Source organism: Marmota monax, unplaced genomic scaffold (genome assembly GCF_021218885.2).
Source record: "Marmota monax isolate L192 unplaced genomic scaffold, Marmota_monax_Labrador192_F-V1.1 WCK01_AAM20220418_F8-fsc00095, whole genome shotgun sequence".
NCBI classification, from domain to species: Eukaryota; Metazoa; Chordata; class Mammalia; order Rodentia; family Sciuridae; genus Marmota; species Marmota monax.
The window spans coordinates 4,961,914-4,979,554 of NW_026695244.1; the positions used below are offsets into that span (position 1 = coordinate 4,961,914).

The window sequence follows — 17,641 nt, forward strand, 5'->3', positions numbered from 1 at the left end:
GACGAGGGGCTGGGGTTGTGGCTCAGTGGTACAGCGCTTGCTTGGCACATGTGAGGCACTGGGTTCGATCTTCAGCACCACATAAAAACAAATAAATAAAAGAAATGTATTTTAAAAATAAATAAAATGTAGTGGATACTACAGACTGAGTCTCATTGAGTTGCTTTATGTCTGGAAGTTGCTGAAGCTGGCTTTGAACTCTTGATCCTCCCGCCTCGGCCTCCTGAGCTGCTGGGATTACAGGCAAGCGCCACCATGCCTGGCTAAACCAATTTTTAAATTTTTTTGTAATTGTAGATGGACAGAATGCCTTTATTCCATTTGTTAATTCTTACCTGATGCTAAGGATTGAACCCAGTGCCTCACACATGCTAAGTGGCCTTTCCACTGAGCTACAGCCCCAGCCCTAAACCAAAGGATTTTAATGTAACAATATGAAAAATTCCTGTATACAGTTTCAGATTCCACATTGCAACTACCACTTACAAATTTCAGGGAAGAATCAAAGGACAATGACCACAATTACTTTAAAAAGGCTATTAAAGTACTCCAACTTTTCCATCTACGTAAAAGTCAGACCATATTTTCCTAAAACCATATATCATGACATATTAAATATAGAAACAGGCATGAGAATCCACCTTCCTTCTAGTAAATCAGACATCAAAATATGCATAACAATGCAAAATAACACTCTATCTTGTTATATTTGTTTTGGAAGTTATTTACCATATTATATGGCGAATTTATTTTGTTATTTTTGAATGAATCATTAATATTTTTAAACTTTTCCATTTCAACTAACATAGTAAGTATCAATAGAAATAACATATACAAAAGTTTTATGGTGCCTTCAATTTACTTATTTATTTATTTTTAAGCTACTGGGGCTTGAACCCACAGGGACTGAGCTACATCCCTAGTTCTTTTTATTTTTTTGAGACAGGGCATCCCTAAGTTGCTAAGACTGGCCTCTTGCCTCAATCTCCTGAGTTGATGGGGTTGCAGGTGTGCACCACCATGCCCAGTTATCCTCAATAATTTTTTAAGTGTAAAAGCCTCTAAAGGCCCAAACTTGAAAAATACTGATCTAAGATGTGAAAATTAAAGCAGATTTTCTATTAAATTTGCAAAGGCAAAAATAATAAGATCCAGGGCTGATAAAGATGTAGACATAACTAATTCAAATGTAGTACTGAAAGAAGAGTAAACTGACAAAGTAATTCAAGGAAAATTTAGCAACACATATCAAAAACTTTGTTTTTGGTGCTAGGGATTGATCCTAGGGGCTCATATATGCTAAGTATGCACTGTACCATTAAGCTATATATGTAATCCACCAAAAACATTTTTATAAAAATATAAATTCCACTTCTAAGAATCTATTTGAAGAAAAAAATTAAAGATGTAATTATTTTGGGGCAAGGCTCTACAAGAGTATAATGATATAAACTGGAAATGACTTAAAATTGAAGATAGAATTCAGCTATGACAAGTTATTTCATATAAAAATTAACTTGAAAATACATAAAATTTTTTAAAAGTTATAAATCAGCATGTATAGTAGGAACAAATTTATACGTTTGAGAAAGTATTAATCAATGAGTATTAGGGTTTGAGGTATTTTACTTTGTTCTTTTGGCTTATCTATATTTTAAAAATTGTTTTTTGGTGTGTTATGTGGGAGGGGCAGCGGTCCTGGGGCTTGAACCCAGAAAGTGCTTTACCACTGAGCCACATCTCCAGCCCTTTTTATTTTTTGAGAGAGGGTCTCGCTAAGTGGCTTAAGGCTTTGGTAAGTTGCTAAGGCAGACTGGCCTGGAATTTGCAATCCTCCTGTAACAACTTTCCGAGTCACAGGTGGGTGCCACCACACCCAGCTAAGAGTTTCATTAAGTATTTTAATTATCAAAAGTTGGTGTTTTTTATTTGTTTGTTTGTTACCAGGGAGTGAGCCCAGAGGTGCTTAACCATTGAGCCACATCCCAGCACTTTTTGTACTTTGATTTTGAGACAGGGTCTCACTAAGTTTCTGAGGCTGGCTTTGAACGTGTGATCCTCCTTCCTCAGCCTTCTGAGCCACTAGGATTACAGACCTGTGCCACCACCCCTGGCTAACACTGTGTTAACAATATGTGAAACAATATAAGCTACACAAGAAAAGCTACCACTCCCTTTTCCCATAAAACATATCCTGCCCAATTCCAGTCTCCCTGTAAGAGCCAATGTTAACAGCCCAGAAGCATATATCCTTTTACACTTTCTCCTATCTATGCAAACAAATAGGCAAATATCTATCCACATACTTAATCAATAAATATAATGATGTACTTTGTTTTTGTAAAAATAAACAAAGCACATGAACAGAGTAACAAAGAACATCTCTTGATTTTTTTTCCACCTGATAAATCCTGGGCACATCCTGGTCAAAACATACACATTTCATTCAATTCTTTTAAATAGCTGCTTATTTAACACATGTGTGTACAATAATTTATCAAGGTTTCCTGTCAGTGACTCAAGATATTTACAGATTTTTAATGTTGTAAGCAAAGCTGTAATAACCATTTTCACACACAGATTATTAGATAGGACATGTTATTCATAGAGTAGAGACCAGTGATGGTCTGAATATGAATTGTCCCCTGAAAAGCTCACGTTAGGAAATGCAGCAATGTTAAGAGGTGAAGACAGGATTTTGAAAGCTATAACCTCATTAGTGGATTAATCCATTTGATGGAATAATGATCTGAATGGATTACTGGGTAGTAACTATAGGCCAGTGGGGCACTGCTTAAGCATGTAGGTCACTGGGGCATGCCCTTGGGAACTGTATCTAGTCCCTAGCTCTCCCTCTCTGCTTCCTGGCTACCATGTAGTGACAGCTTTCCTCTACCATGCCCTTTCTGCCATGATGCTCTGCCTCATTTCAGGCCCAGAGCAATAAAGTTAGCTGACCATGAACTGAACCTCTGAATCCCTGACCCCAAAATAAACTTTTCCTCCTGTAAATTTTTCTTGTCAGGTACTGTGGTCACAGTGATGAAAAGCTAACTAATACAAGTCCCAAAAGGGAATTTGTTGGCTATCAATAATTGTGTGTGTGTATATTTTTTTTAATATTTATTTTTTAGGTGTAGATGGACACAACACAACGCCTTTATTTTTATGTGGTGCTGAGGGTCGACCCCAGGTCCTGCCCATGCTAGGCGAGCGCTCTACCACTGAGCCACAATCCCAGCCCCAATATATATTTTTAAAGGTATTCTACACTACTCATCAACAAAGTATGAGATACAGGCAGGGTGCAGTGGCACATGCCTGTAATCCCAATGACTTGGGAGGCTGAGGTAGGAGGATTGCAAGTTAAAAGCCAGCCTCAGAAATTTAGCAATTTAGCAAGACCCTGTCTCAAAATAAAAAATAAGGGCTAGGGCTGGGGTTCAGCGGTAGCACACTTGCCTGGCATGTGTGAGGCACTGGGTTCGATTCTCAGCACCATGTAAAATAAATAAAGGTCTATCAACAACAACAAAAAAATAAATAAATAAATAAATAAATAAAAGGGCTGGGAATATGGCTCAGTGGTAAAATGCCCCTGGATTCAATCCCCAGTACCAAAAAAAAAGTATGACACAATACCCTTAGCAACATTGAGTATAATTTTTGTCAATCTGGTAATTCATTGTTTTAATTTATATTACCCTGCCTCCAATGGGGATTTTTGTTTGTTTATTGACCATTAATATTTGTTCTTCTATTCATATCCTTTGTTCATATTTTTACTGCTACCCACATCATGCAAAAGAATTTTTCCTGAAGTTAGAATAATAGTTCATATCACATTCAATAAGGTTTAAATAATCAAAAACAAATAAACCCAACTATTAATAGTAAATACAAAAAAACCTTTAAATTAGAAAAAAAAGTTTTATCTGTATTTTTCTCACTTTCCAACCATACACAGGTATTATCTTGTGAATTTTTTTTTAAATGAAGCTTTGTGGTATTTTTTCCCCCTGCTATTGGCAAATATTAGCAATGCTATTGTTATTCTAAAATCCTACAATAAGACACAGAGAGTTCTGATAATCCCAGCAACTCAGGAGGTTGAGGCAGAGGAGCACTTGGGCCCAGGAGTTTGAGGCCAGCCTGGGCAACACAGAAACACTCATCTCCTCAAGCTTAAAAAGAAGCATCCAGAGCATCACTCTGTACAGGTAGGTATTCTAGCCCTATCATTTATGTGGTAGCTGTGACAGAATGTGTTTATCTATACATATATGATATGGTAAAACCAAAAACTCACCTAAGTGGGGAAACAGATCAGTATCCAACTGATGTTTTTGTGTGCACAGTTTCACCAGTCTCTGCAGCTGACTTATACAAGAGAAGTGTGGAGAGAAGGCTGTGGCTTTCATAAGGACCCGGTCAGTCCTGGGGGGGTCCACGATGGGAGCCCTACTGGATGGCAGGAGGGGCAGAGGCCTCTTGTGAGACAACTGCCTTGCTTGTGCTATAGTGTGTGTGGTGGGGGCCACTCCCTGCATTGGTAGGCTGGTGTTCTGAGGTTGAGGTGACTTGCAGACAGAACCCTGCGGCGGCGCTGGAGGTTTTAAAGTGGATAAAGGTGACAGGTGGGAGTGCTGCTGCGGAGGCTGCTGGGAAGGTGTAGGAGGGGGACTAAAGTGCTCTTGTCGAACTTTTAAAATCTCTGTCTCTCTCTGGCGCTGCCGATTCTGGGCCAATTTGCTCTGCAACTTCTTTCTCACAGTTGCCCCTTTCTTCAGATCATCATCTTCCTCGTTGAAAGCAAATGGGTCTTCCAACTCAGTTTCCAGGTAGTGGAGAGGGACCCTTGCCCCAGGTGGAGAGAGGGACATTCCATCCAGTCCGTTGGGCATCTTCAAGGCCAGCGTGGGTACTGTCAAGCTAAAGGCCATGGTATCCATCTGGTGCCTGACTTTCACCTCATCTATAGGATCATTCTTTTTCTTCCTCTCTTTTTTCGGGATAAAGCCAAGTACCTGCAAGTGGCTGTTGCAGTACCTTTAAAAGTATATGGGAAAATGTGCATGAAACATATGAAGAATATAAAAATTACATATTATACAATGTGAATCCTATAGGTTAAAAATTTCATGACTATAGTAACTCTTGGCCCTCATTGATTTAATACATAACTTCCACAATTCTCAAGCATTCCTCAAAGTCTGCATGATTCTGCTGAGGCAAATATGCAAACTGAACATGAGCAGAGTTGGCCAGACAGAGGCAAGTCAGTCATCTAGTGAGGGCCCTGATAACAACTAGACCACTGCTTATCACATGATTTGTTGTTCTTTATTCAGAACATACAAAGTAACTCATTCAGAGTCTGAAGGATCATTTAAAATTCTTTTATGGAGAAAAATATATATTCCAATACCATTTAAGTATTTACTTTAGGAGATTCACAGAGAAGCATCCAGATGCTTATGTCATAACTCTCAAGAATATGAAGGGTTTAAGGGTTCACTGTGTGCTTTATACAGAGAGAGACACAGAGAGAAGAACATGAGAACAGAATAAGAGAAAAAAACTGGTTAATGGAATTGTAAGTGGAATGAATCTCTCAATAAAAAAATATAAGAACTTGGACTATCTCCTCTAATATCAGTAGGCACGAATATAATGCACTTCATACAGATTAGGAAACTAAGCTTCATGAACTTGCCCAAACCATTTTCCATTTGGAAAGTGACATATTTGAGACTTGAACTAAAAATCAAAGCTCATGTCTCATTCGTCTTCAACAATGAGCAGGCTATCTTTGCAAGGTAAATGTCATTTTTAAGACATTAAAAGAATAAAACATAAAATTAAAAATATATATATTAGGAAAGGATAGAGTCCTGTTACATAATGAGAAAGTACTCATGGAGGCTTTTAATCAATAGAATATTTCACCTCTAAACTCACATTATTCATACAGTTTCACTTACGAATATTTACTCAGTATATTTACTTAGTATACATAAAAACAGTATTCCATGCTTAAGAAACTTTGAAAAATGCTGGCTTAAACAAAATTAGACATTGATTTTGTTGTTGCTTGTTTCTTCTGAAATTTTTCTCAAAACGTTTTGTATAATATGCACTATGAAGTTCCAAAAGGGATGGGTACCCATCTGGCAGTGTTTCTCCAAGTTATCTGAGAGCTTGCTTGGAGGTTCTAGCAGGGGACTGCAGCTACTTGTGTATCTTTAACAAAGGTTGTCCTCTTTGACCAAGCATGAAGTCTTAAGTTATTTGAAAATGGAACCTATTCTTTTGACATACAGATGATACCTCCAAGTCCAACTAGCAGATTTGTGCTAGGTACCATATATACCTTAAATAAAAGAGATTCATAAAGCTGTAGCCAGCACCAGGCATGGTAGTGCACACCTGTAATCCCAGAGACTTGGGAGGAGGCAAGAAGATCCCAAGTTCAAAGCCAGCCTCAGTTACTTAGTGAGATCCTGTCTCTAAATAAAAAATAAAAAGAGCTAGGGATATGGATCAGTGGTAATGCACTCCTCGTTATTAAAAAAAAAAGAAAAGAAAAAGGCTGTAGCCAGCAAGGAAAGGAATATTAGGAAAACTATATTAACCAAAAAGTGAAAAACAATAAAACAATTTAGTAAAACTTAAAACAGTAGGGAGGGGCGCAGGTAGGTACAGTGATGCATGCCTGTAATCCCAGTGGCTCAGGAGGCTGAGGCAGGAGGACTTCCAGGTCAAAGCCAGCTTTACCAACTTAGCAAGGCCCTAAGTAACTCAGTGAGACCCTGTCTCTAAATAAAATACTTAAAAAAAAAAAAAAAATGACGGGGGGGGGGTTGGTATGGTTCTATGGTTAAGTGCCCCTGGGTTCAATACCTGGTACCAAAAAAAAAAAAAAATTTAAATAGGGGTTTGGGGCTGTAGCTCAGTGGTAAAGCACTTGCCCAGCACCACATAAAAATAAATAAATAAAATAAAGGTACTGAGTCCATCTACAATTAAAAAATATATACCTAAAAAAATTTAATTTGGGGGACAGAGGAGGAGGAGACCAGCGGGAAGTGCTCTACCGCTGAGCCACAACCCCAACCCTTAATTAGGATTTAACTACATATATTTAATTAACATATCCTTCACTATCTTTCATGCATATATTTAAAAACACCCAAATTATTATAAATTTTAACAGTTATTTCCTATAGTTTCTTTCGCTAGGCAGATGGATAAAACTAAGTAGAAAAGACAGGAATACTTTATAAGGACACAAACCAAGTAAACTAGTACCAAGAAGCCAAGCAGCAATTTTCAGGGGAAATAATTTTTAAAAGTCTATGAAATGAATAAAAAAAGAAAAGACTTGCACATATTTTTAAAATAATCCCTCAAACTTACTACTCTGTTTAAAAGAAATTTCAATCTTTTAAGAAGTATTCCCAAGTTTACTTGGATTCCCCCAGAACTCAACATTTAAATTCACCACACATAAAGAGGGAGAAAGGAAAAAAGAGAAGACAGAAGACAAGGAGGCAAGTTTACCCTTGAAATCAAGGACTGACTGCTTACCTACGATCCTCTGATTTGGGGATGGGGTTGGTGCAGCGCTGGCTGTTGTACTTGGCCACATATTCACATTGCTTGAAGGGGGCAGTCTTGTCCTCCAGAACGTGTCTGATACAGAAAGCGTAGCCGTTGAGACGCCGCTGCTTGCACAGTTTGGGGCTATACGAGCACAAGGGCTTATTGTCAACCTCAGAGAAGTGTATATGTTTCCCTTCATACATCACGTGACTCTATTCCTTGTGAACATCAGCTAAAGGGCCACCACAAAAAAAGAAACCCAAATGATAAATCAGAGATCACAAGGTAGATTTAAATTGAGAATTTTACTGAGGAACTTTGGCCTCACAGCCATACCTGATTTTAAATCTTCTGCACCATAGCAATGTTAAGAAAACCCCAAGGATACCACAGTTTGGAACGCTGCTGAATCGAGATGAAGCAGACTGTCTATAAAAACATCAAAAGCCTAATTAACAAGTAGAAATAAGCAAAGCTAGTTCATCCAGGTTATAAAATATGCCATTATCACCCTTCCTAATGTAATAGATTCTTCCTTATTCTCCAACTCTCATTAATGCGGTCAAATAGGGAAAAAAAAAAAAGACATTATAAAATATGCTATCCTATCTCTCAAAATGGAACTAAATAACATTTACTCAGGTTAAGTTTTGCGAATACCTTAAAGCAGAACTCCTCCACCAAATGAACTGTCACCAGTACAGGTCTTTTTACAGGTGTTTATGTACTTGTATTTTTAGAAAACCAAATCCCTTTACTGAGCCAATGGAATAAACTATAGACCTAAAACCTCTCTCAGAAATTCTACATTTTTTCTTTTCTTTTTCTTTCTTCTTTTTTTTTTTAATTTTTAGTTGTAGATAGACACAGTATCTTTATTTTATTTATTTATTTTTATGTGGTGCTGAGGATCGAACCCAGTGCCTCTCATATGCTGGGTAAGCACGCTACCATGGAGCCACAGCCAGTTCCTACCTTTTTTCTTATGTTGACTAAATATTTGCCAATTTGTAACAAATGTTTATGAAACATAAAAATAGAGCAAATAAAATATAAAATAGGGAGGAGGAATGGGGATAATCTTGTCAAAAGGAACCCAAATACTACATATAATTATAATGCTCTAATAAAAAGTAAAATTTTTTAAAAATGTTATTTTCCTTCTAATACTCCACCACACTATAACATCTAAACTCTAAGCTTTTTCAGCACAAAGCCTAGTCATCCAACCACACTTATATCATTCAGCACTCCACCCCACCTGTGCTTCTAATCACTGGAAGTAGGATAATAATCATTGCTTAAGCCTTCTGAGATTCCATTAGAAAATGGAAGGGAATTTTACAATACTGACTACCTTTCTATATCCAAAAGACCTGTCTTTGCCTATACCCTTCTGCCCCCAAAAGGGTAGCTATTACATAACCCCATAGGAGTCCACAACAATGAAACTCAAATCTATTTTGCAAAGTCAGTGTCTCTGAGAGCTGATGCAGTCCAACCCATCCTCCCAAAGCTGATGGAACAGCTTAGATACCAGCTACAGGAACACTTGGGGAAATACCCTTTCATTCAGAATCTGAACATGGAGCTAGGGTGCAACTCAGTGGTAAAGTGTATGTTCTTATCATGTGCAAAGCCCTGGTTTCAACCCTTAGTGCTAAAAAAATAAAAACAAAAGAAAAGAGGTTGAATGAAACATTCCTTATACCAGCAAATAACAAGAAACATAAATACTTGAGAAGATGCAGTCGTTCCAGCCCCAAATCTAACACTTACTGTGTTATCTTGAACAAATCATTTAACCTCTCTGAATCTCAGTTTTCTCATCTGTAAAATAGGGATAATAGGAGATGTTATCATTGTTGTTCTAAGGATCCAATGATACAAAGCATGTAACAGTAAGGATCATGCCTAGCACATGGTAAGTGCTGGATAAATTTATTATTCACAAATGTTAATTCTTTTTTAAGAAACATTTTAAAAATATTTTTTTAGTTGTAGATGAACACAATACCTTTATTTTATTTGTTTTCATTTTTATATGGTGCCAAGGATCGAATCCAGTGCCTCACGCATGATAGGCAAGTGCTCTACTAAGCCACAACCCCGGCCCATAAATGTTAATTCTTATATTACTAATTTCACCTACTAGTGATAATGGTAGCGTATTTGTATTCTCCTTAAGAAACATTTCGATAACTTTAATAGATTAAAAAAACATGAAATATTAATAAATCACTCAAATTACTAAGTAATCTAATAACATCAATATAAAACAAAAATTAGAGCTTTTCCTTTCCACCTTATTGGGATGCAAGAATTGGACTACAAATTCATTTAGCTTTCCTAAAGGTCTGAATAGTTAGGACAGGAAATATGTCAAAGCAACCCAGGCAGTTTTTCATTCTTATACTCTCTTAAACTACTCATCTACCTGGCAAAGTCTTTCACAAATTAGTCCACGTAAGTGTGTATGAACTTCAGTGAAAAAAATACCCTGGGTACAATTAAGCTTAAAAAGTTATATACAGTTCCTTAGCCCATTTATTGATTGGGTTGTTTTGTTTTTTGGTGTTTTCTAGTTCTTTATATATCCTGGAGATTAATGCTCTATCTGAGGTGCATGTGCTAAAGATTTTGTCCCATTCTGCTGGCTCTCTTCATGTTATTGATTGTTTCCTTTGCTGAGAAGCAGCTTTTTAGTTTGAAGCTGTCCCATTTATTGATTCTTGATTTTACTTCTTGCACTTTAGGAGACTTGTTAAAGAAGTCAAATCCTAAGCCAACATGGTGAAGATTTGGGCCTATTTTTTCTTCTTAGGCACAGGGTTTCTGTTGCCTAAGTCTTTGATCCACTTTGAGTTTTGTGCAGGGTGAGAGATGGGGTTTTAGTTTCATTTTGTTACAGGTGGATTTCCAATTTTCCCAGCACTATTTATTGAATAGGCTAGTTTTTCTCTACTAAATGTTTTTGGCACCTCTGTCTAGCACGAGATAGCTGTATTTATGTGGGTTTGTCTCTCTGTCTTCTATTTTGTACTACTGGTCTACATGTCTGTTTTGGTGCCAATACCATGCCATTTTTGTTACTATGGCTCTGTAGTATAGTTTAAGGTCTGATATTGTGATGCCTCCTTCTTCACTCTACTGTCATGTATAATTAATTAAAACAAATAAAAAACTTTTTTAAAAAAAGTCATTTACAGAATCTGTTTGATTACCTTTATAGAAAAAAAAAAAAGAAAGAAAAAGAAGGCTGGGATTGTAGCTCTGTGGTAGAGCGCTTGTCTGGCGCTCATGAGACCCTGGGTCGATCCTTGGCACCACATAAAAATAAATAAACAAAATAAAGATATTGTATCATCTACAACTAAAAAAATAATTTTACAAAAAGAAATAAACCTGTGTGTTGGTATGTAGAAGAATATTTTACAAATCACATAAGTCTAAGGGCAAGAATGGAGGGATATGAAAGGCAATGCTTACATTTTACTATGAAATTTCCTAGTTATGCAATCAAAATTGAGGATTTCGGGCTGGGGATGTGGCTCAGTGGTAGAGCGTTCGCCTGGCATGCATGAGGCAGTGGGTTCGATTCTCAGCACCACATAAAAATAAAAATAAAGATATTTAAAAAAAAAGAATTTAAATCAATGGATGTGTAATTGATGTGATTCTGCAATCTGTATATGGGCTAAAAATGGGAGTTCATAACCCACTTGAAGCAAAGTGTGAAAGATGATATATCAAGAACTATGTAATGTTTTGAACAACCAACAATAAAAAAAATTAAAAAATAAAAAAAAGAATTTTAAAAAAATTGAGGATTTCACTTTTCTTTCCAGTTTTTTAAGCATATATTCTCCCATAACTCAATTGGCTAGAACCACCAGAAAAAATGTTAAGCAATAATAGCAAAGCTGTGCATAATGTCACACACCTGTGATCCCAGGTACTCTGGAGGCTGAGGCAGAAAAAATTACAAGTTTGAGGCCAGCCTCAGGAAATTAGTGAGACTCTGTCACAAACTAAAAAAATAAAAGAGTCAGGGATGTAGCTCAATGATAGAGCATCACTGGGTTTAATGCCCAGTACAACAAATAATAATCATGATGATGATAATAATGACGACAGTGGCAGCAACACTGTTAACTCCTAAATTTAAATAACTGCTTCATTAGAAATAATGTTAATTTGCATCACATCACAACACATATTCCATATTTGTAGTTCCATGGGAAAGTGTATGCTTAGCACATGCTAGGCCCTGGGTCAATCTCAAGCACCAAACAAAGAAAAGAAAAAAAGTAAACCACAGAGGCTGCAGTTGTGGTTCAGCGGTACAGCACTTGTCTCGCACATGTGAGGCTCTGGGTTCGATCTTCAGCACCACATAAAAATAAAGATATTGTGTCCATTTACAACTAAAAATATATTAAAAAAAAAAAAAGCAACCCACAATTCCTATTGTTTGTTTATTTATTGGTGCTGGGGATTGAACCCAGGGCCTTGTGCATGCACAGCAAGCACTCTGCCAGCTGAGTTACATCCCCAAGCCCAACAATTCCTATCTTACTAAGAATAGGTTTTTGAGCTGGGCATGGTGAAAAATACCTGTAACCCCAGCAATTTGGGAGACTGAGGCAGGATCTTCACAAGTTGGAGACCAGCCTCTGTCAATTATCAAGACCCTCAGCAATTTAAAAAGATACTCTCAAAATAAAAAAAATAGCAAGTCAGGGGGATGTAGCTCAGAGGTTAAGTGACCCAAGTTCAATCCCTAGTATAAAAAAAAAGGGGGAGACCAGAAATGTAATTCATTGGTAAAGCACCCCTGGGTTAAGACCCCAATACTGTCAAGTTTCTTAGTTTGTGTTTTATTTGGAAGAGTTGAATCAAAAATCTCCTACTATAATCTAACTTCTATTTTTCCTTATCTTTTTGTCTTAAAAATTTTAATGGTGAGCTGGGTATGGTGGCGCACACCTGTAATCCCAGCGACTCTGGAGGCAGAGGCAGGAAGATGCTGAAGCCAGAATCAGCAAGGCCCAAAGCAACTTAGTAAAAGTTGATGGTTAATTTAACCAATTTTTTCATCACCTAGGGAAATCTTATTTCCTGTTTACACTTTTAAAATTATGGTGTTTAACACCTCCATATAAGAAAAATATAAGAAAAGCCAACTTGGTTATCATACATTATTTATTCTTTTAATGTGCTGTTGAATGACACCAATATCTAGGATTTGGTTTTTTTTTTGTTTTTTTTTTTTTTACTTTTTGTTTATCTTTTTTTTTTGGTAATCAGGGATTGAACCCAGGGGTGCTAACCACTGAGCCACATCCCCAGTCCTTTTTATTTTGAGACAGATTCTCACTAAGGTGCTTAGGGACTCACTAGTTTGCTGAGACTGGCCTCAAACTTTTGATCCTCTTGCCTCAGTCTTCCAAATTGCTGGGATTATAAGCAAGTGCCTCTATGCCCAGCAAGATTTTTGTATTTTGAGAATGGTATAGTTTTCTTCTGTGTGTTTTGGCAGATTTGGTATCAATATAATGTTGTAAAAAGTAATTTACAAAACAATTTTTTATTTTCCTATGTTCTTTTTTCTATGTGCGTGTACACACAAGTTGTGTTGGGGATCTAACCCAGGGCCTCCCGCAAGCTAGGCAGAGCTCTACCACTGAGCTTACACCTCCATCCCTCTTTTTCTGTTCTTTAAGAATGTAAAAAGCATTTCAGTTATCTATGTTCCTTGGGTTGCTTGAGCCTAATAGTGCTCTTCTGTTTTCAATTTATCTGTATCCAGTTGAGCAGAGTAAACTTTTTACATTTAATTTTCTAAATATCCATGTCCTATTGTACTTTCACATACAATGTGATATTTTTTTCTCCCTTTGTTCATGATGAGCTTTAGTTTATCTGCTTAATATTTTTATCAACACTGTCTACCAAAAATAAAAAAACATCTTAAGAGTTATTAGCACTCTCATTTATCTACTTCCTAAATTTCTGCTTTTATCTCTGCTAATACCATCCTTCCACTTTCTTCCAATTATTTTATTCTACTTCTTGGATTGAATTTTCATTCTTTTCCAGCTTAATATTCTATTTACATCTATGAATTTTCCTTTGAGTACAGCTTTAACTATATATCCCATAGATATTAATACACAGAATTTTGACTATCAGCACATTCTACCATTTGGTTTAATTTTTTATTTTTCCTTTGACCCAAGAGTTAATCTTTTTCAGGGCTGGGGTTGTGGCTCAGTGGTAGAATGCTTGCTTAGCATGCATGAGGCACTGGGTTTGATCCCCAGCACCACATAAAAAAACTAAATAAATAAAATAAAGGTGTTGTGTTCATCTACAACTAAAAATATTCTTCTTAAAAAAAGAGGTTTTTTTTTTCAAATGGAAAATTTTTGTACTTTTCTGTTTTAATTCTAGAAAAGAAATAGGATCATAATCTACATATATCTTTGCTTCTTATATTAACTAAATTTCTTTTTGGAGGCCTAAAGGGTGTGTGAAAAAAAAAATAATTGTTTTCATGGTATGTTGTTTGTTATACCATTTATGATGTTATTAACCTCATGTGTCATATCCTATGTCATAACCTATTCTCTATTATTGTTCTATCAAGGACTGGAAGAGTTGAATCAAAAATCCCCTACTATAATCTAACTTCTATTTTTCCCTTATCTTTTTGTCTTAAAAATTTTAATGGTGAGCTGGGTATGATGGCATACACCTGTAATCCCAGCGACTCTGGAGGCAGAGGCAGGAAGGTGCCAAAGCCAGCCTCAGCAAGGCCCAAAACAACTTAGTAAAAAATTAAAAGGGGTGGGGATGTGGCTCAGTGGTAAAGTGCCTCTGAGTTCAATCTCCAGTACAAAAAAATAAGGAAGGGAGGAAGGGAAGGATTGGAGTAGAGTATGTTTAACATACAAGAAAGGAATGGGGGGAACGGGAAAAAGAGGGAGGGAGGGGGGAAGAAATAGCAGGGCTGGGGATATACTTCAGTGATAAGAGTCTGGCATGCACAAAGGCCCTGGGTTCAATCCCTAGATCTGCAAAAAGAAAAACAAAAGTAACTCAATCAATTCTCTGTGTTGAGTTCAATGTGGCTTGCCAAGTTAAATCTCTGCACATACTTTGCTCTCAACTTTTCTCAGACACTGTTTAAGATCGTAAATCAGAAAACCTATGGTTTAGAGGACAAATTTGAAACACTGCCTGTTTTTGTAAATAAAATTTTACTGAATACAGCCATGCTCATTCACTTAAATACTGTCCATGTCTGCTTCGGGGGTTATCATAAGCTGAGCAGATGTGACAGACATCACAGAGCCACAGGCCGAAAATACTAAAGTATTATTTACTGTTTTGTTGTTGTTGTTGTTTATTTTTTGCAGTGCTAGGGATCAAACCCAGGATCTCATGCATGCTAGACATATGCTCTACCACTGAGCTACACCCTCAGCCTTATTCCTGGCTATTTGGGGGGGAGGGGGGTTGTACTGGAGATTGAACCCAGTACACTCTACCACTAAACTATATCCCAGTCCACAGCCCTTTCTACTTTTTTAGTTTGAGACAGGATCTCACTAAATTCCCCGGGCTAGCCTTGAATCTGGGACCTCCTAGCCTTGCTGGGACCACACCTGGCTTTATCAACTATTAAATACTCTTTTATTAGGTTTGACTTTTGCTTCAGTTTACTTATATGACAGATATTTCATCTCAATTAATTATATTTCTTTGTACTGTTTGTAAATTTTAATTCATTACATATTCCACCATATAGCTGTTTTCTTGGAAGATTTATAGTCTCTCCATTAGAAGACATTTCTTGATTTCACACAAATAACTGTATGTATCAGCATTATTGCTGAAAATTATTATTAAAAATATTTTAATTGAACAAGGTACTGTGGTGCACATGTGTAATCCTAGCAGCTCAGGAGGCTGAGGCAGGTGGATCACAAGTCCAAGGCCAACCTCAGCAATTTAGTGAGACCATGGGCACTTAAGTGAGATCCTGGCTCAAAATAAAAAGGGCTAGGGATGTAGCTTAGTAGCAAAACACTTATACCACTGAGCTACTTCCACATCCCTTTTCACTTTTTATTTTAAGACAGTGTCTCACTAAATTACCCAGCCTGGCGATGAACTCAACAATTCTGCCTCAACCTTCTGAACAGCCACGATTATAGGAGTGTATGCCCAGCCTCCTTCATTTATTGTGTTGACATCCTCGATGGTATCAATTATTGGTATGCTAGATGCACTATATTCCTTATCTATCATTGTCTCTAAAGTCTTTAATTTTTTCTTTTTTGATTTCTTAAATTTCTCAAGCTTGCCTCCATTATCTATTGCTTTGAAAGTTAACATTCATTTGTATAAATAACCATGCTTTTCTCTTTATTCTGTACACTGGTTTCATCAGCTCACTCTTATCTCTTTTCTTTCAGTTGTTATTGTTTTTCTTGAACTTTAAAATCTCATCTTTAAATTCTAATTTCAGAGGAGCCATGCCTCACCACTACTCCACCCCATCTCCTCCCACTGGAACTACTTGATCACAATTTTCACCTACTCTGCTGTTTTTGAAAAAGTTTCCCCCCCAGTCCTGGGGGTGGAACTGAAGGCCAAGCAAGTCAAGCATGCCAAGCAGGTTCTTACCACTGAGTTGCGTCCCCAGCCCCTCGTTTTTGAAAATTTTTATCACTGTTCTCTGGAGGTTCTAACTCCTTGCTGGACTACTTTCCCAAGCCCATAAGTATCCACTTGGCATAGATTTGAAAGGGATGATTCTTTAGCCTTGATTCCTTTTTAGTTGATAAACATGAGCAGATGTTGAGTTTCCTTGCTAACAATTTCTGCCCCTATTTTTTTGGGGGGACAGGGAGGAGCATTACTAGGGATTGAACCCAGGTACACTACCTCTGAGCTACATCCCCACCCCTTTTTTTGAGAGAAGATCTTGCTAAATTGCCTGTGCTGTCTTGGAACTTGCAGTTCTCCTGCCTCAGCCTCTTGAATCCCTGGCATTCTAGGTATGCGCCATTATGCTCCATCCATTTTGAACTTGCAAAAATGGTAGGACTGCAGTTTATAATTCTGCCCCACCTCCTGGGCCACTTGGGGAGCCCAATACATGCCCTACTTTGTCATTCCACGCAAGAAGTTATTGCCCTCAGGGTGTGTCACCTACTTGGGAGAAAGCTGCTCCCCTCACCAACCTGATTCTAAAGAGGAAATCATTCTTTCTTAGCATCTTGTCTTGATTTAATTTTCTCTGCACCTAAGGACATCTAATGTTCACATATTCTGATTATGAGCTTATGGTAGTCATTCCAGATTTGAGTTTCTTTTCTCTAATTCTATTTCTATTATTTTGTGGTTGGTTTAGAGAGGAAAAAGAGATGTAAGTACTGTACCATCATTAACCAGATGTATTTACATTGTAAAACATAACAGTAAAATCAAAATCATAAAACTTACAAACTTTCTCATAATTCTGAATTTTTTTAATTAAAGAACTTGCTAAATTCGTGTCATTTTCCCTTTAAAGGCGAAAAGTATTTATTTATTAGACACTTAGGAAAAGTTTTTCATTTTCTCAATAGTTGTGAATGCCATAATGCAAGACATACTTTTTGTCCTTAGAAAATTATAATCTATAAAATGAGACACATTAAAAAGAAAGGGAATGAAAGAAAATCCTTGGAAAACTTGGAATGGAACCACCATTTGACCCAGTTGCTACACTCCTCGGCATATACCCAAAGACTTAAAGCCAGAAAGAAAAAATAATATATATATATATACATATATACATATGTGTATATATATATATATATACATATGTATATATGTATGTGTATATATATATATATGGCCACATCAATGTTTATAGCAGCTCAATTCACAATAGTTAGTGCCCTTCAACAACAGATAAAGAAAATGTGGTATGTATACACAACAGAATATTACTCAGCCATAAAAAGAATGAAATTAT

At 36.8% G+C, this 17,641-nt stretch overlaps 1 protein-coding gene across 15 annotated transcripts in view; it reads right to left on the reverse strand.

The window, feature by feature from the left end:
- The window catches only part of Ino80d (INO80 complex subunit D), a 65,491-nt gene that overhangs the window by 36,867 nt on the left and 10,983 nt on the right, over nt 1-17,641 (reverse strand). For 9 of the 15 annotated variants that reach the window (XM_058578228.1, XM_046462942.2, XM_058578230.1 and 6 more), the window contains 4 exons: nt 9,385-9,435; nt 7,942-8,034; nt 7,591-7,837; nt 4,310-5,049 (listed from right to left, as the gene is read on the reverse strand). In XM_058578228.1, coding sequence (XP_058434211.1) covers nt 4,310-5,049; nt 7,591-7,808 — 958 coding nt within the window. In that variant the 5' untranslated portion in view covers nt 7,809-7,837; nt 7,942-8,034; nt 9,385-9,435. Of the gene's footprint in view, nt 1-4,309; nt 5,050-7,590; nt 7,838-7,941; nt 8,035-9,384; nt 9,436-11,094; nt 17,387-17,641 lie in introns of those variants that run through there. The other 6 variants (XM_058578236.1, XM_058578235.1, XM_058578234.1 and 3 more) reach the window with 2 other exon arrangements.